This window comes from Palaemon carinicauda, chromosome 1, assembly GCF_036898095.1.
Source record: "Palaemon carinicauda isolate YSFRI2023 chromosome 1, ASM3689809v2, whole genome shotgun sequence".
In the NCBI taxonomy this organism is placed as follows: Eukaryota; Metazoa; Arthropoda; class Malacostraca; order Decapoda; family Palaemonidae; genus Palaemon; species Palaemon carinicauda.
Window position 1 is genome coordinate 120,838,486 of NC_090725.1, and position 26,746 is coordinate 120,865,231.

At 44.3% G+C, this 26,746-nt stretch overlaps 1 protein-coding gene and 1 pseudogene across 1 annotated transcript in view; one reads left to right on the plus strand and one right to left on the minus strand.

Moving 5' to 3' along the window:
- Positions 1–26,746, plus strand: part of LOC137651331 (intraflagellar transport protein 88 homolog) — a 361,406-nt gene that overhangs the window by 237,660 nt on the left and 97,000 nt on the right. The window contains exon 9 of the mRNA XM_068384619.1: positions 14,834–15,020. Coding sequence (XP_068240720.1) covers positions 14,834–15,020 — 187 coding nt within the window. The remainder of the gene's footprint in view (positions 1–14,833; positions 15,021–26,746) is intronic.
- Positions 7,445–8,550, minus strand: LOC137645801 (uncharacterized; annotated as a pseudogene).

Consider the following 26,746-nt stretch of genomic DNA (forward strand, 5'->3'; position numbering starts at 1 on the left):
CCCCTGGATCTCAGCAAATGGTGCTCAATTATCTTAGAATAAGTGCTTCGAATAGTTTCAGTTTATATCCATATTTAGATTTTAGGTGAATATTTTTGTAAAGTAATTTTTTTTGCATACTTATTTTTTTAATACATTTATGAATATTTTTTTGGACTTCGCCGTTATTTACTTGTTTTGAAGATTAGACTATTCTTTGAATTTCATTTTGATATTTGATTATTGTAAATTGGCTTGAAAATGAATTTTGTATGAATTTTTATGGACCTCGTGTCGAGGTCAACTCAATGAAACCTATCCAAGGTGGTGAAATAACGATATCTATCCAGGGTTAAAGGCAAATTCCTCTCCTGAAGGTAGTTCTTGACAAAAGGACCAAAAACTTGGTTTACCCATTCAACAAAGACGTGCGTAGTAACCCAAGCCTTAGAATTAGCACTCCAGAAAACACGCAGTATGTCCTTATTGACTCTATGTGCCTTAAATGCCCAAGGGTTTTTGGAATGATAAACCAGTAACGGCTTTATTTTGCAGTCCCCGCTGGTGTTGACACAAAGGGCAAGAGTCAACCGATCCTTCATAGGCTTATGTCCAGGCATTTTCTTCTCTTCGGCACTGATGTATGTTCGACTAGGGATCGTTTTCCAAAACTGACCGGTTTCATTACAATTGAAAACTTGCTGCTCTGCGTAGCCTTCATCCTCCACGATGTTTTCGAACTTCTTAACAAAATCATTAGCAGCCTTGGTGTCCGAACTTGAAGCCTCTCGAACCAACCGCGAGACGCCTTTAATTCCTCCTACGAGGACGCCTTTAATTCCTCTGTCGTAGGATTGGTTGAACTCTCTCCCGCGTCACCCCCAGAGCCCGCCGCCTTCAAGTCACAATAGAAAGCGCTGGCCTTCTCGCAAATGATCGTTTCAGTGATCGTATCGCCAATAATCTCTTTGTCCTTTATCCATATTATCAAAAGGCATTCTATCTCTTCCAGGGTAGGGATGCGACGTTTTGAAATAATGGTGATCCCTTTCGATGGTTTGACTGCTTTAAGGGCTGCCTTCTGCTTGATGATCGTCGAGATCGTAGACATATTCTGGCCATATTGTTTAGCCAGATTACTCACACACACACTGCACTCATGTTGTTCTATAATTTCTTGGTTCAATTTTAATGGAAGCATTGCATTCTTCCTTTTCTCACAACTACTAATACCTGTACCGAAACCAAGCTTCTTAGGACCCATCATTATATGTAAAATCAAAAATGAAATGTGAAAAAAGGAAGATAACAAGCACTGTTAATAACGGACTGAACAGGGTACAACCACGCGATGTGCATGAGAACAGAGAACTGACCAAAGCGATGCTCACTGGCATCCCTCTGACGTGCTGCCGTCTACCGGCGTAAGCAAGAAACTATGACCGCGTATGGTCTCTGTCGGATGTTGGAGCATGACATCGGGTGTCAAGACGAGAATTCGATCAAATTTTACGTTGGATGGTGGAAAAATTGTATGTAAAGGCAATTGTATGTAGAGGTTCCACTATATATATATATATATATATATATATATATATATATATATATATATGTATATATATTTGTATGTATATAAATATGTACACATTTATATGTATATATATGTATATATATATATATATATATATATATATATATATATATATATATATATATATATATATATATACATATATATATATATATATATATATATATATATATATATATCACAAGCACACGTGATTTCAATCAATGTAAATATCACCCACGAATGGCATTTAATACCGAATTCTATCTTGGGAATATACATCCACTTGGAATTCATTTTATGTTAACAGCTTCTGGCCGAGTGGAGATTCGAACCCCCACCTGTTCGGCTGGAAACCATGCCTGCAGGGACCATACCGACTGAGCTCAGTCGGTATGGTCCCTGCAGGCATGGTTTCCAGCCGAACAGGTGGGGGTTTGTATCTCCACCCAGCCAGAAGCTGTTACCATAAAATGAATTCCAAGTGGATGTATATTCCCAAGATAGAATTCGGTATTAAATGCCATTCGTGGGTGATATTTATATATATATATATATATATATATATATATACACATGTATATATATACATACATATATATATATATATATATATATATATATATATATATATATATATATATATATATATATATATATATATATATATATATATATATATACACAAATATACAAATATACAAATATACATACATACATTAATACTGTATATATATATATATATATATATATATATATATATATATATATATATATATATATCCAAGGCTTGTTTTTGTTTGTGTTGTGTAAATGAACAAAGCATATTTCACATACATTCAGAGGTTTTTTGTGTTGAGCACCAGTGTGTTGAATAGTTTTGAATTATCAGAAAATGTTGTATATCTATCTGCTTTTGCTTTCCCCTGAATTATCAGTAAATTTGGAATAAATTAGCATTGATTTTATGTAAATTGAATATGCAATAATTTATAAAAGTTAGGATAAAAAAATGGCTGCACTAACACCAAGAAAATAGACTAACTTTTGGATAATAAAGGAAAATCTAGAAATAATCTAGAGAGGGCAATAATACACAATAGAGAGTGTTCATATTATGTAGAAAGGCTCTACATTGAACTTGCAATTTAATTAAAGGAAAACTAGTAGGGAGTAATAATGGAGATATTAACCTAAAACTACTAATAATCAATTATATGTAACCTGTGCAGATCAGCGTATCAATTTCAGCTACGTACGTAACACCCGCCTTTCAAATTTATGTCTCGTGGGTGTTAAACGACAGGTATTTAGCCTAGCTCATCATTATCCATATCAAGAATGTACATAATTTTCAAGTGGAAAGTTTGGGAAAAACCCCAATTATTTCAGAAATAATTGTAACTTGCAAAAATATAATTTTCATTATTTCTTGGCTATGAAAGAGGTTAAAACCTTTTTTACTTAAGTAATATTAAGAATCTATTTTAACAGAATGTAACATGACCAATTTACTCGGGAGATCGTATTTTTGTTCAAATTTTACAGATCAAGGAGTTTTTCTCCTCCATGATGCAAGAAAACACCCCCTGTTAGAAGTTTTAAAGCATCACCTAAGTATACCCCTAAGCAAAACCTACATCGATAGGTGACAGATCAGCCTACTTCAACACGTTTATATAATGGCATTATTAGAAGGATCTTACTATCCACCTATCCACACTCACGATGATTCTGATCTTCCTTTGGCTCCAAGAGATCCAAAAGTTAAGTTTTCCCCTCAAAAGAAAACAGCTAGCTTCTATCCAAGGAAGACCACTTCTTTTTTAGATTTTTCAGATAGACCTCACCAGGAATTACAGACCTGGTCGTATTGTCCTAATGCGAGTGTATTGTTAGCTCTTACCTAGAGCCTCATGAACGAGTCCCATGTTTGCTTTCACGTACAAGCAGGGGTGCTTTTTATACACATCAGTGAGGGAGCACGCAATAAAATATTTGCGTCATCAAGTAGACACACTAAATAGATGTGCTACCATCCCATCTCGCTCACAAGCTCACGAGCAGCAACAACTCATAATGACATAACGGGAATGAGTTTTCCGTCGTCTATGAGACTATCCTATACCTTTCAGGTCTATCTATAAAAGGAACTACTAATTTATTTTCTGCTATGCTTGTCCTTAGATCAGTTAAAAGTAGGCATGGGCGATTTTAAAAATTAACCCTTGGCAAGCACAGAGTTTTAAGAGGAACAGGCAGCGGAGCCATACCAGTCATTTTCCTCCTGTTACACCGAATGTGGATTGTCCCCTTTGGAAGGAACAATTGTCAGGGTCTTGGTCACATGGAGGCAAGATGTTCCACATAAACTATTTTAAAATAAAAGTGGCCTATCTAGCGTTACCCCACTTTACAGCAACCGTCATTAGACTCTCAGTAATGTTGATGAGCAACAACGCAACTGTAGAGATGTATGTCTAGAAGCAAGGATACTCTATGTCTCATCTCATTTGCTGACTGGTGGTAGGGATGCAACGTTGGACCCAAGTGAATGTCGTTCACTTCACAGCCTTCTGGATCCTGGGGAAAAGGAAAGTGACGGTAGACAATCTGAGCTAACTAAGATGATAGCTGGTTCAGATTTGTCTTTTTGCATTAAGTACTGAGAAAACTCCCATGTTTTAGAGTTTCTCAACTATTAATAGGTTTGCTGATTACCTGACTTGAAATGGCAGCCTATTATCTGCCAGTTCCATTTCAGATGTAGTCCATCTCTCGTGGAACAGGATGGACATTTAAGACTTTCCCGTCGTTCTGCCTAATCTTAAAGATCCTAAGCAAGATCGTAATGCCACAAGACCTTGGGATAAGAATTGCTTTAAGTAGATAGAGTGGTACCCGAACTTTCCAGATGTAATCATAGAAGTTCCAAGGGAGCTTCTAGAATGGCCACTTTTGGTACGATAACTGTATGTAAGGAAGTCCCAGGCAGCAGTTTGAGACTTGACTCTGAAGTAACTTTCAGATCCCTCAAGTCCTCCATAGAGGTATTCTAGGAAAATTGGTTACACCTCTGGACTGGTGTCATCTACAGAACTTTTTACCATTCCAGATCACAATTCTTGATAGTTATAAGAGCATATTCATCTTCGGGAGAAGCGTATACTGTTGCCCCTCCCAAAGCATATGATATACGTGGTATTGCGGCAAATAGGGCTTCTGCAAGAACTATTATGACCCTGTTTGCTCCTTAGCAAGACTTTAGATCGACATCTAATATTAAACACGATCTTCCTATTAGTTCTAGCCTCATCAAAAAGATTGAGCAAGCTACATGACCTGTTTTATTTTGTTTCACCCTCCAGGTGGTGGAAGGATCTCTCATTTACTTACGTATCAGAATTTGTAGCGAAAGTTCCAAAATCTTGCTATTAATAATACTAGATGTGACTCCTTTACAATATTGACATTAAATGAGGTAACCAATGATCCTGACAGTTTGTTACTTTGACCTGTAATGGCAGTTACCTTATACCTTAAGAGGACTGTTCCCTACCACCCATCATTTCCAATTTTGTTTGTTAGGACTAGTGGAAACAAGAACGCAGGGTCCAAGATTTCAATCCCTTTCTGGTTACGAGAATCGATTATGACGGCTTATATCTTTGGGAGAACCATTGGTGCCCTTTCAAAGCCCATGACATTCATGGTGTTGCCACAATTTTAACTTTTGCAATAACCACTCGGTAGAAATGGGCAGTGGGACCTTTATGAGAGCTTTTAAACTCTTGGCAGAAGTGTCTTCCAGGGCTCATGATATTCATGGGATTGCCATGACCATGATCATAGCTTCCTGCAAGACTCAAAATCCACCTTTTTGTGAAAACCAATTTGACTCGCTTTCTCTTTTTTTATCACTCATGGAGGTGACTGATGACTTAGCTTAGAGGATTTGATGCTATGTCCTGTAAGGACAGACCATCTCTATATAATAAAGGGATTTTGACGTAGGAAAAATCTATTTTTGGGCGAGAGACCTGTGCCGCCCAGTGAAATGCTCCTTTTACATCATTTCTAAGGTAATAACTGCTATGAATTTTACCAGAGAAAAAATTGTATAGGAATGCTAGGTTGAACCCAGCTCGCTCACCTATTAAGGTGTCGGTATAATAACTGGGGCGTGATAAATCACAACCAGAGGTCTCGCACCATTTAGATAACTCCTGTCAACATCCCCGAACAGCGAGGAGCTGTTCAACAACCTAACTCCAATCGCTACTACGAACGAGCCCACCCACGCTAGTGACGTCACTCCTATAGCACCCCAGATTGGGGCCCAGAAGGGAGGGATGGGTGGGTTCACTGGGCGGCACAGGTCTCTTGCCCAGAAATAGATTTTTCCTACGTCAAAATCCCTTTTCTGGGCTCTGACCTGTGCCGCCCAGTGAAATACTATCAGAGAATAGGGACCCAATATGGCTAACTACCTGGGGAGAAAATAACACAAAAAATAGTAATACATGGTGGCATTTAATAACAAACAGGAGGGATAGGAATTCCATAGGCGAGTGATAAACATGGTTATGAGTGGATAATATCCACTGAAAACAATAATAAAGTAACCCGAAGGTAAGTAATCCACAAGATAAAATTATTAATCAATACATGGTAAACAATCCCATAAAGGGATGGTAATAGAACAAGCAGAACTGTGAATATAGCAAAATACATAATATCAAAATTAAAATAAAATCAACTCGAGGGATTAAGCATAGATGAAACCAAAACAATTGGTAGGACATATCAATGAATAATAAACTAAATACACCATAGGGGCGTATGGCAAAGGATAACCAAACCAGGTAGGGACAATAAGAAAGCCAGGCAGGAGGGAAAGAGGACAGAGCAAGACGTTGTGATAGGACTCAGAGCCTTCAGGAGGAACTACATTCCCAGCTGCTACTGTTGCAAATTTAAGAGCTTCTAAAGGTTTTAGGTAGTGGCGTTTAAAAACTTTAGGGGACTTCCAACCCGTATATTTTGTGAGCTCATCAAATTTCATATGATGAAAAAAGGTAATTGAAGTAGCAACAGCTCGAATATCATGGACATGTGGGAATGACTCGGGATTAGCTTGTTTAATAAAATAAAGAATTTGTTGTCTAATTCCTTTAAGGGTAATAGTTCCTCCATTCTCTCTAATAAACAAGGGCCCTGTGGAAGTAGTGGAAGTTCTACTCAAGTAGGATTTCAGGGTGGTAACTGGACACAGGGATGGATCCTGAGGAAGTGGAACAATCTTCCAGGGAGACCACCTGTTCTGGGGATCTTCGTTTTTAGCCAGGAATACTTTGTTAGGGGAGAGAAGGACCTCATCCGAAGGGAAGAACTCGATATGACCTGGGTCTCTAGACAGGGCCGACAATTCTGAGATTCTAGAGCCAGAGGCGAGGCTCAAAAGAAAAAGTGTCTTCCTTAACAATGCCATATAGTTTCAAGATTCATTCAAAGTGTCAGAGGCTAGCTTTAAGACATCGTTCAAGAACCAAGAAACTGCGCTAGGGCGAGTTGATGGTTTCAGTCTGGCACAAGCTCTTGGGATGGAAGAGAAGTATGAATCCGTTAGGTCAATGTCAAAACCGACATGGAAGATCTTTTTCAAGGCTGATTTGATCGTGGTAATCGTGTTGGCTGCTAGGCCCAATTCAAAGAGAGTTCTAAAGAATGTCACAGTCAGGTTCATCGTCATTTTCTCAACTTGTGAGTCTTTCAAAAACTTTGCCAGTTTTTTGATGGCTGAGTCATACTGACGAAGAGTGGATTCTCTTTTGTCTGATTCCTGGAATAGGGTATTCAGAGGGTCGATGTTTGCACCCTTTTGAGCTGCGAACTTCATGAAGTCCATAAAGTTAGGGCATTCAGAATCCTTGAGGAAGCTAACACATTGCGCATTTGTACTACCTCTGTTAGGACAGGATTGGGTATCCGCCGGGGGCGGAGACCTAGCTCTAGTAACAAGGGGAACCAGTTGCTTTTGGGTCAGTTGGGGGCTATCAGAGCCACTCGGCCCTTGAAAGATCTGAGCTTGTGCAGTACTTTCAGCAGGAGATTTATCGGAGGAAACAGATAAATCGTCTTCCAAGTGTTCCAGTCTATTGACATAGCGTCCATGGCATAAGCTTGAGGGTCCAGGTTGGGGGCTCCATAACATTTCAGTTTGCGATTGGATTCCGTCGCAAACAGATCCACCTGGAGACCCGGGACCTGAGATGAGATCCATTGCAAGGATCGATTGTCCAGTGACCACTCCGACTCCAAAGGAGTCATCCGGGAAAGTGCGTCCGGCACTACATTCTGGACCACCGCCAGGTGGACTGCTGACAGATGCCACTTGTACGATGTTGCCATGGAGAAAATCGCCAGCATGACGTGATTTATGTGGGCTGACCTGGAGCCTCCTCTGTTGATGCAGTGAACTATGACTGCGCTGTCGAGGACCAGTCTGATAAGGAGATTCCTGGCTGGGCCGAGACGTTTTAGGGTAAGCAAGACTGCCATGGCCTCTAGGACATTTATGTGCATTTGTTGAAATATCGGAGACCATAACCCTTGGACTTTCTTGTGTTGAGAGTAACCTCCCCACCCTGTGAGGGAGGCGTCTGTGTGAACGACGAGTCCCGGGGCAGGATATTGCAGGGGAACTGACTTTTAAAGGTTCTTGACCTTCGTCCAAGGCTGCAGACTTTTCCTCAGGATTGGGGGAAGGCGAGCTCGCCTGTCTCGACGTCTTGGTTGCTCTGGAACGCCACACTCTGTTTATGTTATTTAGTTTGGACTTTAGGACGATGTCTGTGACGGAGGCGAACTGTAAGGAACCTAGTATTCTTTCCTGGTTCCGTCTGGATGTCAACTTGTCTCTGAGAAACTGTTTCGTGTTTCTCGCTATTTCCTTCCTTTTGGCTTTGGGCAGGCACAATGTATGGGAATTGAGGTCCCATTGTAGCCCCAGCCACTGAAACTTGGTCTCCTGGACCAGGCGGGATTTCTCGAGGTTGACCTGAAATCCTAGACATCGAAGGAAAGAGAGGGCCTTGTGCGTCGCCGAGTGGCAGTTCCGGACGTTGTTTGACCAGATCAGCCAATCGTCGAGATAAGCCACTACTTGAATCCCTTGTGTTCGAAGTTCCTGAATCACCGTCTCGGCTAGTTTAGTGAAGATTCTGGGCGCTATGTTGAGCCCGAATGGCATCACCTTGAAAGCATAGGCTTGTTTGCCCAGCTTGAAGCCTAGGAAGGGGCGAAAATGCCTTGCTATTGGAACGTGATAGTAGACATCTGTAAGATCGATGGAGGTGGTGACGGCCCCACGGGGAAGTAGGGTCCGCACCTGCGAGACGGTAAGCATGTGGAATTTTTCGCAACGAATGAAGGAGTTTAGACGAGACAGGTCCAGGATTACCCTTCGTTTGTCTGAGCCTTTCTTTGGCACGCTGAATAAGCGACCTTGAAATTTTAAGCGACGCATGCATGGATTGCGTTCTTTTGCAACAGATTCTTTGTAAATGAACATAGCTCTTCTGTCGGGAGTTGGTAGAAACTGTTTGGTGGAGGGGGTCCCTGTAGCCAGCTCCACCCCAGACCTTTTGAGATTATGCTGGAAGCCCAGTTGCTGAACTTCCAGTGGTCCCGAAATTTGTATAGTCTCCCTCCTACCTGCATCTTCTCAATGGCTTGATGAAGATTTGCCACCTCTGCCTCCGCGGAAAGTCTTGCCTCGGTGGGAACCCCTTCCGCTACCTCGGTTACGAAAGGCACCTCTGGAGCCTCTGTGGCGCTGGTAGCCTTGGAAAGAACCTTGAGATTCATAAGTGGGGTTGAAAGCGGGGTAGGCAGCAAACAAAGTCGATGCGACTTGTGTTTGAGGAACCAACACATACTGCTGTTGGGGTTGGCCCTTAGAGGTAGAAGGCTGGGAGCCCTGTGAAACAGGGACAGACTGGACTGGGACAGGTTGCACTACCTGAAGAGGCTGTCTGAATTGTGAGGAGTGGAAGGGCCTCAACCTCTTCCTGCCACAAACTGGAGCACTGGGAGACTCATATTTCCTTTTGGGAACTAGACCCCACCTAACCTTGAGGCTTTGGTTAACTCGAGCTGCCTCGCTGAGGACAGTGTTAACCATATCCTCCGGGAAGAGGTCCGGACCCCAGACCAGGGCTTTGATGAGCCTATTAGGTTCATGGCGAATAGTAGCCTCCGACAATACATGACGTCGGCAACGGAATCTGCCGTTATGGAAGTCATATGCGTCGATCAATAAGGCCTGCAGAAGTGACTTCGTGAGGACCTTAAAGATAGGTTCCTCGTCGTAAGTGGCAACGGTCATCTCTGATAGAGCAGTAGAATTAATGGATCTACTGAGCCTACACCGGGTCTCAAACTCTATTTTGATTAGGGACTCCGGTAGCTTGGGGAGGCGTTCACTGAACTGCGTCGAAGCACAGTCCGGGCTCAGTTTTCCTACCAAAAAGGTAGATGGGGCATTCCGCCAGCACTAATGGTCACCAGGGAAGAGAAGGGAAGTCAATTCTGTCTCCCGCAACTGGGGTAAGGGCTTCTCTTCCTTGGAAGCCTGATAGGCTATTTCCTTGATCTTGGTTGTGCACGGAGTAGGGGTATGTTCGTCTATTACAAACATAGTATATGAGTTCTTATGGGGTGTGATCATTGTGTTCACACAATCCCACTCGTTGAAGGCGTGGACCAAAACAGACTGGGCCTGTTCCTTGGGGAAGATCACAGTCTCCTTAGGGACTTTATCTAGGCGGATCAGAGCCTCATCAGTCAAACGAGCGAAGCCCGGAAAAGGGAATTGCAGACCCGGTGGGTAGAACTCGAAGTCCTCAATCGGTCAAGTTCCGAAACCTTCAATGGACAACATGCCATCCGAAAAGGGGGCATGTAGAGCTAACCTCCAGGGGTTACTCTTAGTAAAGGGTGGAAGCTTAGAGGCATCAGGGATGGCATATTGCTGCTGTTGTGGCAGCCCCGAACGCATGAGACCCTGGACTAGGTTCTCAACATTAGCAACCCTTTCTTGCTGCTGTTGAAGAGTTACGATGGCTTACTGAGTATGAGACGATAACATCGTCTCGAAGCGAGAAAACAGCTTCTCTGAGAAGTCCGCCGGGTTAAATGGTTCCGCCGGAGGGGGAACAAATGTCGAACCGGAGACCGACCGGTCCTTGAGAAGTCGAGGGTATGGCGACGGAGTCTTTGGGGACTCTAGTGGAGGAAGATTTGGACGACCTCGATGACTTCGAAGACTTGTGGGTCTTATGTAAAGGCTTGCGGTGAGCCTTAACCTTGGGGATCACAGACCGGAGCTTGAGATCAGCATCGGAAATCCCCGGAAAACCTTGAAAGGAAGATTGGTTCGAAGTAGAAGAGAAAGTCGGGCTGAGGAGAGGAATCTCAGCCCGGGACCCACCTGACTCACCTATCTCCCTACCTGTGTCGGGTTCCTCAAGAACCATGGGTTCGACGTCAAGATTAAGGGTTGCGACGTCTTCTGTTATTGTCCCGCTCGTCTCTCCTTGGTCCGGGGCTAAAAGCAGGGACTCAATACTTTCTATGATGGGGTCCGCCAACTCCTTGGGGACCGCAGCAGATGTTTTTGCATGTGGATAAAGGAGGGAACACCATTGTTCCGACAAGATATAAGGTTGCTTAGCCTTTACATTCCGGGCGAAGCCGCCAATCCAGACCTTGATGGTTGCTAGGGCCGAAGTCTTAGCAGACTCAGAGCTCTGAAAGAGAACAGGCCATTAGTGAAGGAAAGGGAATCATGCCGAAGAAAAAGGAGGGGACCAGGGACCTCCGAACACGAGGCCCTAGAGAGCATGCGAGGAGCAAAATGATGCAATTAAAATTAATTAATTGTAATTAATTGTAACTCCACTTACCAAGTCTATAAAGAACGGCTAAGAAGATACACTTACCAATTCAGAGGTTAAGGTGGAGGCTAGCTTGTAGCATACTACACAGTTGTCCGGATGCCAAACAGTGAGGTCATCCACCAGGACACCACAATGGGCATGAGAGCGACACACGTCGTGGCCGCAGGGCTGACTAAGGACTGCCGCGCATGCCTTTATGGAACAGCGTACCGCCTGTAAAATAAAAGATACATGAGTATCTCGTGAGTAAGCTGGAGGAGCCCAGAGGCTCTGGGAGCTTAGAATACACCCCTGTAGCGGAGCTTGTAAAATAATAAAAATAATAAAAATAATATAGATAAGAATAAGTCAAACCGTAATCGTGATCATACCGGGGGGGGGGGAGGGGAAGTCGAGAACAGGGGATATACTGTATATAGATATGTATGAATATATAATGAGATTAATCCTAGTAGATAATGTCACGCTGGCTCCGGGGAGACAATTGAGAGAGCCCAGGGCTCATGAAAGCCTACCGGAGAAGGCGGATAGGGGAGTCGAGGGATAAACCCATCGATGACACAAGGAATTAATCAAACTCGACATGGGAATAAACGAAGGCTATGTCCTGAGATCCCGTAAGGAATAATAATGTATGTAGAGTCCGTGGAGTGCGGAACACCATATGATGAGGGGGAAAGGGAGGGATCTGTAATGGGTCCGTGAGGTGCGGGACCGGGTGGAGTAGCAGGAATAAAAAGTGTATAAATATGAATATACACGATGTAAAAACCCAGACCGAACCGGATCCCACCCGCCTACCGACGGCCAATCGGACGGTGGGGAGAAACAGCAACGGAATGGTAGGGGAATATGAACAATAATGTGTAACAAGCCTCACACACGAACGGAATCCGCCCAAGACGGAACAGAGTGATAATCAGTGTCAACATCCCCGAGGGGATATGAACAAGGCTGATTCCGAGCCTCCATACGAGAGCGAGTGAAGACATCCCTGAGGTGGGGGTGTCGGGGCCGAGGGGGGGGGGTGAGGAGGCTAACGGGAGGGGCAGAAGAACAGGTGTACCAACCTGAACTGAGACCCATGACTGAGATCACGCGGAAAGACTAATAATAATAATATCACTGATATGGTAATATGAAAAAGGGAGGCATGCTGGATAATGACAATAATAAACGTAAAATAACCCGAAGGGACAAACGGAGAGGCAGGGGAAGACCAAGCCTAACAGCGCGGGAGAGACCGAGCTAGGCAGGGCTGCCAACCAAACAAGGTGTCGGTGAGGTGCCGACAACAAACATAAAATAATAACTGCCTCGCGAAAGTCCCAACGAACTAGCATACTAGTAAAATAATGTATACGCTAATATGATCGCTACTACGAACGTGAAACGTAAACGAAGTAAAACTAGTAACGCCCGAAGGCGACCAGGCATGCCAACCTAATGAACAAGATATCGTAATATCAAAACTAGCTGTTAATATAATAACAGACAAATACCATAGCATAAAATAACACGGGGTGTGAACCGTGGATACCCAGAAAGTTCAGGACGAGAAACAATCAGTATAGAAGACTGAATGCTAAGCGTCAAGAACGAGAGAGAGAAAGGAGGTAGCCAGCCAGCATGGCGGACCCGATGCGGGGTCGCGTAATATAAAAACTGAGATAATTAAAAAACCAAGGGCAAGACTGTCTCCAAACACTCAAACTCATAGATCTGGTACTTAACTTGGGTGGAGTAACAATAGAATCTGACATCCTGGGATAAATCCTGGGTAAACCAAAGGAAAACACACCACAAAAGAATAACAGCGTTCAAGCAGGTGCTATGAAAAGGAGTGACGTCACTAGCATGGGTGGGCTCGTTCGTAGTAGCGATTGGAGTTAGGTTGTTGAACGGCTCCTTGCTGTTCGGGGATGTTGACAGGAGTTATCTAAATGGTGCGAGACCTCTGGTTGTGATTTATCACGCCCCAGTTATTATACCGACACCTTAATAGGTGAGCGAGCTGGGTTCAACCTAGCATTCCTATACAATTTTTTCTCTGGTAAAATTCATAGCAGTTATTACCTTAGAAATGATGTAAAAGGAGAATTTCACTGGGCGGCACAGGTCAGAGCCCAGAAAAGACTACACTTTCTTGTCCCTCTGTTTCCAGTCTATTTGTCAACACTGAATGAAAGGAGAAGAGAGTAATAAGAAATAGAATTTCCCTTTGACTGTGAGAGACTACTACTAGGTCTACAAGACCTTGGGAGAAGCGTTTACCAGGGCTTATGATATTTGTGGTCTAGCTGCAAACGTTCAGACATCTGCTTTTTAGGCCCTGTAGTAGCTGACCAATAGTTGATGTAGAAACTATGCCTCTGCAGCACAGTTACCCTAGGGTAAACTCTCCCAGTTACTTATAAATACCTAATGTAGGATAGAGACTGCCCAACAGTTGGCATAGGGACTGTGATTCTGCAGCAAAGCTGACCCATTGTCAACCTATCAGTTCTTTATTAATACTTGATGTGGGAACCTAATGTAAGTGACCTTTCATCCCACATAACTCTTACGGCCGTAGGAGTATCAGCACTGATGGACATTCAGGCAGGTGAACACTCGTCTTTGAATCGTGCATTATCAAATTTAGCTACAATTTTATAATTCAAAAGATTGTCTGTTTCAAAGCATATTGCATTCTTTGTTAGGCATGGTTAATGTTACTCATTTTTATGTCACTTGAGGATTTAGGTATGCCCTTACCTCTTACCAGAGCTGGGCATTACCTTTCTGGGCTTATGTCCAAACAGCACCCTTTTTGTGACTTTGGGACTTCCTCCCACATAAGGAAGACTTCCCATTAAAATGACGAGGGTTTATATTTGTGTTGGAACAAAGTACAAATTTAAAAAATAATTTGTAATTTAGATTGTATACAAACCTGAGTCATTTTATTTACTGTATATTGACTGGTCTGCCACCACGCAAGACACGACCAAAAGACAAAGTGACAACAGGATGCTAGCATTGCTTCACCAATGCGTTGATGGAAGCATGGTGCAATAATACATTGTTGCCATGCCCACCAGTTTTCCTCTATATAGTTGGAACAAAAGTGCACAAAGAGCTTACCCACTAAAATGACTTAGGTATTTATAGCTAGAAAAAATACAAATTGTTTAAAAATTTTGTAGTGTTTGCATATAAGCAATAGAAATCTGTGTTTAATAGGGTTATTTACACAATGAAACAATACCATTTTAGTCTAGATAAAAAGTTAATTATGTAATTTAAATTGAAAAAATAATTATTCTTGTATGCTTTGTAGGTGTGTTGATGCCATTAAGAATTCCCAGTATGCTGACCTGGCTAATGATCTGGAGATTAACAAAGCTGTCATGTACTTGAGGCAGAAGAACTTTAAGGATGCAGTGGAAACATTGAAAATGTTTGAAAAGAAAGAAACAAAGATAGCAAGCACAGCAGCCACAAACTTATCCTTCCTCTATTTCCTGGTATGCATAGATATAATCCCAAATTTTCGTGCAGTCATTTAATTTGACGTTGAGGGGCAATTCATGCTTCATTGGATGATAGAAAACTTTTTTTTTCCAAAAATAAAAAGAAATTAGTGATGAATGATAAGCTTTTACCACAATTTTTTTTTTATATATTTTATACAAACCCATTATCATATGTATCCTTAATAATTTGTCTTGACTATCAACGGCTTACTAGTCTGATTTACCAGATAGAAGAAAGTTGTCTCTATTACAAGTTAAAGTCCTCTGCACTGCCTGGTGTATGACAATTCTAAAACTCAATTTTTATGTACAGTAACTAGTAAGTGAAGTAGGGAGAATTGAGGGGATGGTTGTAGGATACCATTATATACAGTATGTAATTGGTTTGCATGAAATCCCAATTGAATCACTATTTAGGTGAGAGGCTGAGATTCTGATTATTCCCTTGTATTTTTTATTGCATGTAGGAACCTGAAAAGTATTTCTCAGTTGTATAGCTGGTGACTTAGAATAGTAATATGTATATACAGTCAGCATGTGCTTTATGCGAGTTTATTCTTCGCGATCTCACTTATATACAAAACAGAGATCCACAATACCTATTAAATAACAAATCAAAAAATCTCGCAGCGCAATGATTTCAAATAACCCTCGCTTCTTTACACTGGGCTTGCTTCGCATCACTTCTCTCTCTCCACTCAGCTCGTCCCAGCTCTTGCTGTATATCCATTTACTGTGGTAAAAATTACAGCTATATTTGAAATAAACTGGATTTTGATTAAACTGGTGTACACTTAACTGTATCTATTCAATGATAATGCATGTATAATTCACAATTTAGTATTGTATTTGTGAATAAAAACATAGCAAATTATAATCTGTTCCATCAATTACGTTAATGCTTTCCAAATCAGCTGATTAAGGTATGCTACCAAAGGATATTTCATATTTCCCGAAATGAACAGTTATTACTAAGATATTTATTTTTTATTTTATAAAATAAACTGTATTTCTGTTTCAGAAAGTATGAAAATAAAACACTTCGTGAGTTTTAACACAATGTTTACATGATAAATCACACGTTTATATATTGGGAACCACCATCTACCGCCATCTCTTGGCAAAAATGTAAACAATCCTTGTCTGAAACACGTCCTTCTCCGGGGGTATATTTCCTCTTAGAGGACTTGCCCCATTTCTGCATAATGCTCTTGTTCTTGTGAGCCATGACTTTTTTTTTACCACCTTTTAGGGAAATAAATCTTTCCCCCAGATGTTAGAATCAATCAACTTTTTAGGCTCATGCCTAATAGTTGCCACTGCTAGGACGTGCTCTGCAGGCTCTCCTGGCTAAAAAGACCGTATGCAGGACATGATGTGTATATATATATATATATATATATATATATATATATATATATATTGAAAAATTTTGCACATTTAGACATGTTTTTCATATTAATATAAGCCATATATTATACTCCCTTAATATATAGATTCTTTCTATACCTTGGGATCAGAGAACCAAGGGGAATCAACTCGGAGATAATAGCTTCTGGTCGCCTGGGGAATCGAACCCTGGTCCGTAAAACAGGCATGAAAATTGGTATTACACACACATAGATATGTGTATATATATATATATATATATATATATATATATATATATATATATACATATATATATATATATACATATATATATATACTTATATATATTATGCCTGTTCTACAATTGGGGAATGTGTTAGAGGTAGCTCTAGAAAGGACCAGAAATGGTAAAGAATGAAATAGTTGGACTGGCTGGGGCAAGGGGTTGTGAAAAGGAGACTCCCCCCCACCCCCCCACCCCGACCCTTCCCTGCAGGGTGCCTACTCTGCCTCACCTACAAAAAAATAGTAATTGTGTATATATATATATATATATATATATATATATATATATATATATATATATATATATATATAACGGATTTTGAGCGAAGCGAAAAATCTATTTTTGGGTGAGATAGCCGTGGCGTCCTGATGGAAGGTTCCTTTTTGGTAGCTTCCTTGGGTATATAACTACTAAGATATTCCCAGAGAATTTAACCACAGGTTATCACAGAATTCTAACTTCTGCAGCGAGTATCCTAAAGGTTTCCCTTTAAGACATCGTATATCAACAGGGGACGCATGTATTAACGCGCCACATAGCTATCTGCAGCCCATACAGAGTTAACACTTCGATATGGAGGGACGGAGAATAGCTGGGGAGCTGTTCCACAGCTAATCTCGTCCGTGGCTACTTTTGGTACTCGAGACGTAAACAAACGGGCGCCATTGCTAAATGACGTCACGTCCGTCCTCATCCTGAAGCCAGTTGCTTGCCGATCACCATGATACAGCAGCGCAGGGTGGGACCTGACAAACTGAACGAAGTAGCAGGGAGGGTCCATCAGGACGCCATGGCTATCTCACCCAAAAATAGATTTTTCGCTTCGCTCAAAATCCATTTTTTGGGCTCAAGCCATGGCGTCCTGATGGAAGAGTACCAGAGAATCAATGTATCGTGGTAGATTTTCCCCTTGTAGTGTAAGTGCCTAGGGCTTTGACAGGATAAGCATAGTAACCTCAATAGGAGAACCGATGGGAAGAAACTTCCTGCCCCCCTGGCAGCGAAGTCCCAACGGACCATGCCGAAGATCAAAGTGATCATCGAAGGGCTACTCACCTTGCTGGGAGAACATGAAGAACTCGGAGACGAGACTGAATGGTTGGCATTCATATAGGAACATTCACAAAGGCAGACAAGTGGTGGTTAGGCACTGTATGTGAATAGAGAGTCGTCTGGTCTCTAAGGTATGATGTAAGTAAGTATTCGTGTAGGAATATTACATTGCAGAAGTGAGTATATGATAAGGGTTGAACCCTTAGTCATCTTCATCGACATAAGAGGAAGGGGATAATAAAATTATGACAGTCATGTATTTCATAGTATAAGTAGGAGCGGATTGAGACGCACAAGTAATAAAATAGAAATTTTATTTCACAATTGCTGAACATGTTAAGGAAATGCAATAGAATTGTAAAAGTTATTTACAATAAATTATAATGTACATAGTCATGAAAGACTTGTTCTTGAATCTGAAAGGGAATTTCAAATTATTAGTAGGCACTCGTTCCAGAGGAACGTCAGTCTATTAAAATAAAACACATCATGCTCTAGGCATGCGGCACTCATGTGACGACTATAACATTTCACCTGGGAGAAGAACAGTCTATGAAAAAGCACTAAGTGTTTTTGAAATCACTACGTATCACGCGAGGGTCAACATAGGCACCCGAGGAGTTAGAGTCCCAAGTAACTCACTGTTCTATGCAGAGTTTGGTGCAGGTTTCATAACACTACCTGCGGCTACCACAAAATGTTTGACTTCGTGCACTTGTTTCGCATAATGTTTGAAGAAAACACGCGAGGATTTCCAGCCTGTGAAACTCTTTAAGACTTTCGAAATCCATACTCTGAAAGAAATTCAGAGACGATGCAACTTTTCTAGGATCGTGACCAGCGGGTGAACTGTCAGGATCCGCTCTGCGAATGAAGTAGGTGATTTTCGCTCTTAGTTGTTTCAGTGACAGGTCGCTGTCCGAAGTTTCTCCTTTAAAGAGTTGGCCTCCACCAAAGTCCGAAGTTCTATGAAGATAGACCTTGAGGCTCTCTACTGGACATAGAGAGGCATCTTCTTTCAGGGGGCATATTCTCCAAGGGCCCCATCTTTTGGTGGGTAATTCGTTTTTGGCGAGAAATGTCGGATCCGGGAAGAGGGTAAGGTCACCTGAATCTGTAAACAGGATGTGGCCCTCATCCCTTGATAATGCCACTATTTCGCTGACTCGGGCTCCTGAAGCAAGAGCAAAAAGAAAGATAACTTTCTGAGTCAGATCCTTGAGAGGGCACGAATCATTGTCCAAGTTGGAGGCAAAATGGAGTTTATTGAAGATGTCGTTGGACAGATCAATCTGGAAGGCATACATTAGTGGTCTAGTCAAGGCCGATTTGCAAGTAGAAATCGTGTTGGCTGCCAAGCCCTGTCCGTGAAGGTGAATAAAGAAGGACATGCAAAAATCAATGGTGACTTCCGTAGGATTTTTGCCTTGACGAATGAGACCCATTTTCTCCAGGATGATTCGTATTGCCGTCGTGTGGATTCGGTCTTGTATTCCTCGAGGAAGTCTAGACTTTTCTTTGAGATCCCAAACCTTTTCTTCGCGGCTAGGGAGAGAAAATCATGAGATGAAGGTCCTTGATTTTCGATGATGAAGCGAAGACAGTCGACTTCTGTACTTGATGGGAGAGTACTGGGCCCGGGAGAGGGATCAGCGTGGGCTGCAGCTCTAGGACCAGGGGGTACCAATTGCTCCGGGGCCACTTGGGAGCCACTAGGGCCGCTGTCCCTTTGAAGGTTCTCAGCTTGGAGAGGACTTTCAGCAGAAGGTTGGTGGGAGGGAACAGGTAGATCTTGGACCATCTGTTCCAGTCCAGTGATATGGCGTCCACTGCTTCTGCCTTGGGGGTCCTCGGACGGGGCTACATATCGAGGAAGTTGATTATTGTCGCTCGTTGCGAAGAGATCGGTCTGAAGTTCTGGGACTTGGTGAGAGATGAAGGAGAATGATCTTGCGTCTAGAGACCATTCCGACTCTATCGGACTTGTCCGAGATAGAGCGTCCACCGTCACGTTGCGGGATCCTTGTAGGTGAACTGCAGACAGGTGCCATTTCTTCTTCTCTGCCAGACGGAAGATTGTCAGAAACACCTGATTTATCTGGGGCGATCTTGAGCCTTGGCGATTGAGACATCGAACTACCACCAAGTTGTCTAGGGATAGACGAATATGGATCGAGGGAGGCGGGGAGAGTTTCTTCATCGTTAGAAGGACCGCCATGGCCTCCAAGATGTTGATGTGAAACGTCTTGAATAGGGGAAACCATGTGCCTTGAGCCTATTTTTGGTGGGAGTGACCTCCCCAACCCTCCAGCGAAGCATCCGTGTGGATGTTGAGTGATGGAGGTGGGTGTTGAAGAGCAATGGACCTTTTCAGGGCCTTTGCTTCCGACCACGGCTTGAGGAGCAGCCGAAGTCTGTTTGGGAGCCGTCTCTTGAGGTCTCTTCGAGCGATGGATGCGGAACGTCTCCAGACTCCCGCGGCATCCTTTAGCTGTGCACATAGCACTGGGTTTGTCACTGAGGCGAACTGTAGAAAGCCTAGAACTCGTTCCTGCTGACGTCTTGAGATCCGTTTGGATTTCAGCAGTCGCTTGACAGACCCTGCTATTTCCTTCCTTTTCTTCTGGGGGATGGAAAGGCGGTGTGACTGAAGGTTCCACTGGATTCCTAGCCATTGGAACCTTTGAGCTGGAGAGAGGCGAGATTTCTTCGCGTTTATCTTGAATCCCAGGTGTTCTAGGAACTGGGTGACTTTGTTGCAGGATTTTAAACAATCCTCGGGCGATGGAGCCCGGGCTAGCTAGTCGTCGAGGTAGGCCATCACCTGGACGTCTCGGAGGCGCAGCTGTTGAACGATGGCATCTGCCAGCTTTGTGAAGATCCGAGGGGCCACGTTGAGGCCGAAGGGCATGGCCCTGAAGGCGTAGCTTTTCCTTTGGAGTCGAAATCCTAGGTAGGAGGAAGCGTGGTGGTTCATTGGAACGTACCAATAGGCATCCGCCAGGTCTATGGAGACCGTGTAGGAACCCTGAGGCAGAGGGGTCCTTATCTGATGAAGAGTCAGCATCTTGAACTTGTTGTTCGCTATGAACTTGAGGGGGGATAAGTCTAGAATGACTCTGAGCTTGTCGGAGTCCTTCTTGGGGACGCAAAACAGTCTCCCTTGGAACCTGGTTGACTTTACCCTCCTAATCACCTTCTTGTTCAAGAGATCTAGGACATATTCTTCCAGAAGGGGGGGTTGATTGTTGGAAGAATTGCTGGAAGGTTGGGGGTGGTTGAGTCCAACTCCAGCCTAGACCCTTGTTGACGATGCTGTGTGCCCAGGGATCGAAGGTCCGACGATCCTGGAATTGGCGGAGTCTTCCTCCCACCGGAAGCACTTCATTGCTTCTGGTGTCCCGAGGGTTTACCACCTCGGCCGTTAGCTCCCTTTCCTCCTCTGCCTCTGGAGGGACGGCGAGACGCATCTCTGCCTGCACCTCTGCTTGAGCCTCTACCTTTGGGACGAAAGGTAGTCGTCTGTTGCTCAAAGGCAGGGGTGAAAACCGGTGATTGGGACAAGACCGGTTGGGTGACCAGCTGCAAGGTCTGTTGTGGCTGAGCAGCCACTTGGGGAGTAGCGGGTCCTGGAAACTGCCGTCTCTGTTGACGTTGCTGGGGTTTCGGCTTGGAGGATCTCCTCTTTGGTTGAGGGCCGTCGTCCTGAGAGGATTTCCTCTTCTTCGACATGCCCCACTTGTGAAGAAGGTTCCTGTTCTCCGTGGCGGCCTTGTCGGTAATCTCTTTCACCAGATCAGAGGGAAAGAGGTGCTTACCCCAGATGTTGGAGGAAATCAGCCTCCGGGGTTCGTGTCTCACTGTGGCACTTGAGAACACGAATTCACGACAGGCTCTCCGAGCCTTCATGAAGCTGTATAAGTCCTTGACTACAGTCGCCAGATGCGTCTTGGCGAGCACCATGTAGTGGTCGGGAACTCTAGTGTCACCGGCCATGACGTCAAGCTGGACCTGGAGGGACATGGATGCGGCAAGCCTTTCCTTCGTATCTTGTTCCCGACGAAGGAGATGGTCATTAAGTTTCGGGAGGTCTTCGTTAAACTGACGTCCAGCAACGTCAGGATCTAGTTTTCCCACCACGAAGGTATGTTGGACATCCTTCCAGTGTCGAGCATCGGGGGGAGTGACCAGGGAGAAGGGTCTGCACTCCTCCAGTGCAGGGCAAGGTTTCCCTTCTTCCACTGCCCTGTGTACCGCTGCGAAGGCCTTTTCCATGAAGGGGAGGATCGCATCATCAGGTGCGACGTAGGTAGGGTGCTTCTTGCTCAACGCTGGAAGCTTTGAGCAGGTAAAACCCCTACTTTTAAGGGTGTTGGCCATCATAGCCTGGGCCTTCGGGAGATCGAACACTATCACCTCCTTAGGTTCGGTCTCTTCTTTAGAGGCAGGTTCGGATCGAAGCCGGACGTAACAGTCCGGGTAAGCCTCAAAACTTGGGAAGAACTCCACTTCTTCCAGGACAACTGATCCGACCTTCTCACTGATGAAGATCCTGCCCGTTGCGATCGGCATATGCTCGGCATACCTCCAGGGGTTGGCGTGCGAGCATGCAGGGAGGTCCTTAACCGAAATCCTTTTCGGCTCCTTGGAACTTCCCATGGTCCTGATGTATTCGTGTGTCTCACGGAGTTTCTTGTCCATGATGGCTTCGAGCATCCGAAACATCTCCTGGGCGCTGGTTGGGATGGCGTTCGAGGTGGCGGAGGTAGACGGGAGTGATACTTCCGTCGGTGTAGGAGTTGGGGTGGTGGTGGAAGGCGGAGCGACCTCTTGCTCCGACCCAGCGTATTCCACTTGGTCCTACTCATAGTCCAATTCTTCGGCCATGAGGTTCCTCTCCGTTGTCTCCAACACTTTCGACATACGCTCCGCGTTGTCGGTATCCAGGCAACACTCGTGCATGGACTGAGCCATGACAACATCGGGTTCCACCGTGATCTGGACGGTGGGGATCTGATCCTTGGGGACCACAGAGTCTGGGGATGCCTTTGGGAACTGTAAGGCCCTCAAGTCTTCGGTGGCAAGGTACGGTCCAGTGGCGTTCTTCTGGAAGCCACGCCACCCATTTGCGTAGCTTCTCTCGAGACGCGTCCCTAACCTCCGCTGAGGGAGGGTTATTGAACGCCTCGACCAGGCATTCCTGGCAGACCGTACAGTTCAGTGGGTCCCAGAACTTCAGATCACCTTTTTTGTTTGCACAAGGGGCGTGAGTCCTACACGCCGTGTGCCCATAAAAGTGCGGGCGCTTCACTCCACAGAAGCCATGGTCGCACTTCACGTACTCCTCCTGTAAGAGAAAGAGGACGTGAGTATGGGGGAGTCATAAGGATGACTTCTATTTTAAGGTTAAGTATTAAATGATTAATCTTTAACCTAATATTAAGTGGTAGAAACACTGTGACGTTCAGAGAGTGGGCGGAAAAGAAGGAGATAGACACATCCTCCGTGTAACCCGCCCGGCCGGTTACCGTAACCTTATCCGTAGGCAATTTGTTGTGACCGAGGACACAGGGCAGAATTCAACATAGCATGCCGTGAAGGCAGTGGGAATTCTAGTGGGGATTGCCAAGGATATAGAACTGGGACTGAGGCCACTCAGAACCTAGGATTGGGAACGTAGAAGATCCCATAGGGTAACGGTTTCCGGTAACCGGCCGTGCTAAGATACACGTAGCATGCTGGAAATCTGTGATATGCAAGAAGACAGCATGGTTACTAATAGAACGGTAAGGCAATACCTATCCATTATGTAATCAAACCATCTGGTTGCGATGTAGGGCTATCAACATCAGATGATAGCTAGTAGAAGGGGGTGCAAGTCGCCTTGACGCCTCCGGAAGGCTCCGGCAGACCGCCGGCACGCCGGAGGCCGCTCCAGCAGAGTTTCTGGCATTAGGGAAGACAATATAGAAGTCAAGAGTAATACCAGGGTGGCGGTCCCCGGCACAGCGGCGGCACGCCGGCGGGGAGCGGCGGCTCCGGCAGCCGGAGGTTGCCGGCTTGGTGACAGGAACAAGGATGGTTATAGCAGAACCGGACTGCCGGCAGCGGATGCCGGCACTCCGGGGGCCGGCCGGTGGACGGACGACTGAAGCTATGAGGAAAGAGGGAAGGCCATCGGCTAGGCGCCGGCGGCAGGCGGCAGTCCCCCGGCACACGGAGGACTGGCGGCCCAGAGGGCAAGGGATAAGTCACCAAGGTAGGAGGTGGGTATCACCGACAGTGGAGGCGGAAAGGGACCGGCACCAGGATAGTGAAAGAGACAGAAGGAGGGATGTAGGGGTCCAGCCACGGACCCCAAGACATCCCACCTGAGTGGGTGTACCCATGATAGAGGCTAGCCCTATCACCCAGAAGCAGGGGCCGCAGAGGACCGGGAGCTAAGGGAGCCCAAGGGAGGGCAGGGAACACCCAAGAGGGGGGGAGAACCCCTGCAGACAGAACGCATCCAGTGGCTAACCCCATAGGACACTATGAAGGGTATATGTACTAGAGCGGACTGCACACAGGAGCTCAAGGTAGCCCTATCACTCCACCCTAAGGAGGAGTTGTAGGACAGGGGACAGATGGGTATAGACTAACCTAAGTACCTGTATAGGCTAGGCCATACAAGAGATAGGTGGGGAGGGGAGAAGAGAAGGGTCTTCTGTGGAGGAAGTTCTGTACCAGAGCGGCCACCGAGGAAGGGAGGACACTCCCTAGCCTAAGGTAAGGCAGCCTGTCTGAAACGGTGCATGGGTATCGTTTCAGCAAGGTACAGAGCTAACTCCCCCAAAACCTAACCTAGAGCAGGGAGGTTACACCCTGAACCAGGAAGGATGGAAGACATATCGCTATTGCAGGGAAGGTCGGAGACCTAGCCCCAGCAATAGAGGACGGACTAGCCGTTCCTCATTCCCGGACGCCACCTTAAGGGGGGATCATTCCCTTAGGGGGGGACAGAGAAGCGATATATACTCTGATAAGAGCCTGATCCCCTTACGTGGTAGGGGGAGCAAGGCTGCACAGAGGGGATGCCCTAAGGCAGGGGATGAAGGAAGCATATAGGGGTCCTACTTGTAGGTTAGGTTAGAAAGGCACACTAACTAACCTATCCCCTATATGGTCCCTGAAGGCGAAAACACTTGCATCACAGTCAACAGTATTGTAAAATAATGCCACTATCTTCATAAATAAACCTAGGATCACTGATAAATATCATGCATGAACACTGATATAGGCGCTCTGGCCTAGGGGCTAGACTAGCCAACTGGTATGGGGTCAGTTGATGACCGACAATAAAGCGTCAAAACACGATATAAAAGTTCCTAGCTATGAAGACTAAATAACTAATAGTATCGATTAGTTAATGAGGCCGGAAAACGCTGTTGAGGCTATCTAAATAAGGCATGCAAAACAACAGCGACGCCATAAAATGGCCGGTCCGGTCGAGGCACAGCTCTGCCACATAACATCAAATATCTCGAAAAGTAAAAGTTACTTTACGGTCAGAGCTTATTTAAACAATACTGGAACCTTGTACTCAACTTTCCAGAAGAAGGCGAGGCCGAGGGTAGAGACATGGCTAAGATGCAAGTCGATAAAGATCACACAGGGAAAAGTCCGACTAGTAAGGCAAGCTACTAAACGAAGGATGAGGACGGACGTGACGTCATTTAGCAATGGCGCCCGTTTGTTTACGTCTTGAGTACAAAAAGTAGCCACGGACGAGATTAGCTGTGGAACAGCTCCCCAGCTATTCTCCGTCCCTCCATATCGAAGTGTTAACTCTGTATGGGGTGCAGATAGCTATGTGGCGCGTTAATACATGCGTCCCCTGTTGATATACGATGTCTTAAAGGGAAACCTTTAGGATACTCGCTGCAGAAGTTAGAATTCTGTGATAACCTGTGGTTAAATTCTCTGGGAATATCTTAGTAGTTATATACCCAAGGAAGCTACCAAAAAGGAACCTTCCATCAGGACGCCATGGCTTGAGCCCAAAAAATATATATATATATATATATATATATATATATATATATATATATATATATATATATATATATATATATATATATATATATTTACATATATAATGTGTGTGTCTGTATTTGCAGTGGATAATTGACGTCACATGATAATAAAGAATTTAAATATGGAAATTCAATTTGTAACGTTTGTTTGCTTTTGCTAACAAAGATAGCCCTTCACTGTCTTTGGTTCGCCAAGGTTGGAGAAGGCTCCGCCCATTTCGTAGAAGTAGTAAGAAGACCAACACCTCGTCTGTTTTGTCATGGGAACAATAGAGACATCTAATGAAAGATTTCCCCCGAGTGTCGGCGTTCTTTTGATTCTAACTGTACATTGGATCTTTCTCTATGGTTACGGTTCATTTTCCTTTCGCCTACACATACATAGAATAGTCTGGCCTATTCTTTACATATTCTCCTCTGTCCTCATACACTTGACAACACAAAGATCACCAAAATAATATTTTTTTGAAGGGGTTAACTACTGCACTGTAATTGTTCAGTGGCCACTTTCCTCTTGTTAAGGGTAGAAGAGACTCTTTAGCTTTGGTAAGCAACTCATCTAGGAGGACACTCCAAAATTAAAGCATTGTTCTCTAGTCATGGGTAGGGCCATAGCCTCTGTACCATGGTCTTCAACTATCTTAGGTTAGAGTTCTCTTGCTTGTGGGTACACTCAGGCACGCTATTCTATCTTATTACTCTTCCTCTTGGTTTGCTAAGGTTTTTATAGTTTATATAGGAAATATTTATTTTAATGTTACTATTCTTAGAATATTTTATTTTTCCTGGTTTTCTTTCCTCACTGGGCTATTTTCTCTATTGGAGCCCCTGGGCTTATAGCATCCTGCTTTTCCAACTAGGGTTGTAGTCTAACAATTAACATTTTCTTTTTTTCTTTCTGATGATTGATTTTAATCACTTTCACTCTCTCC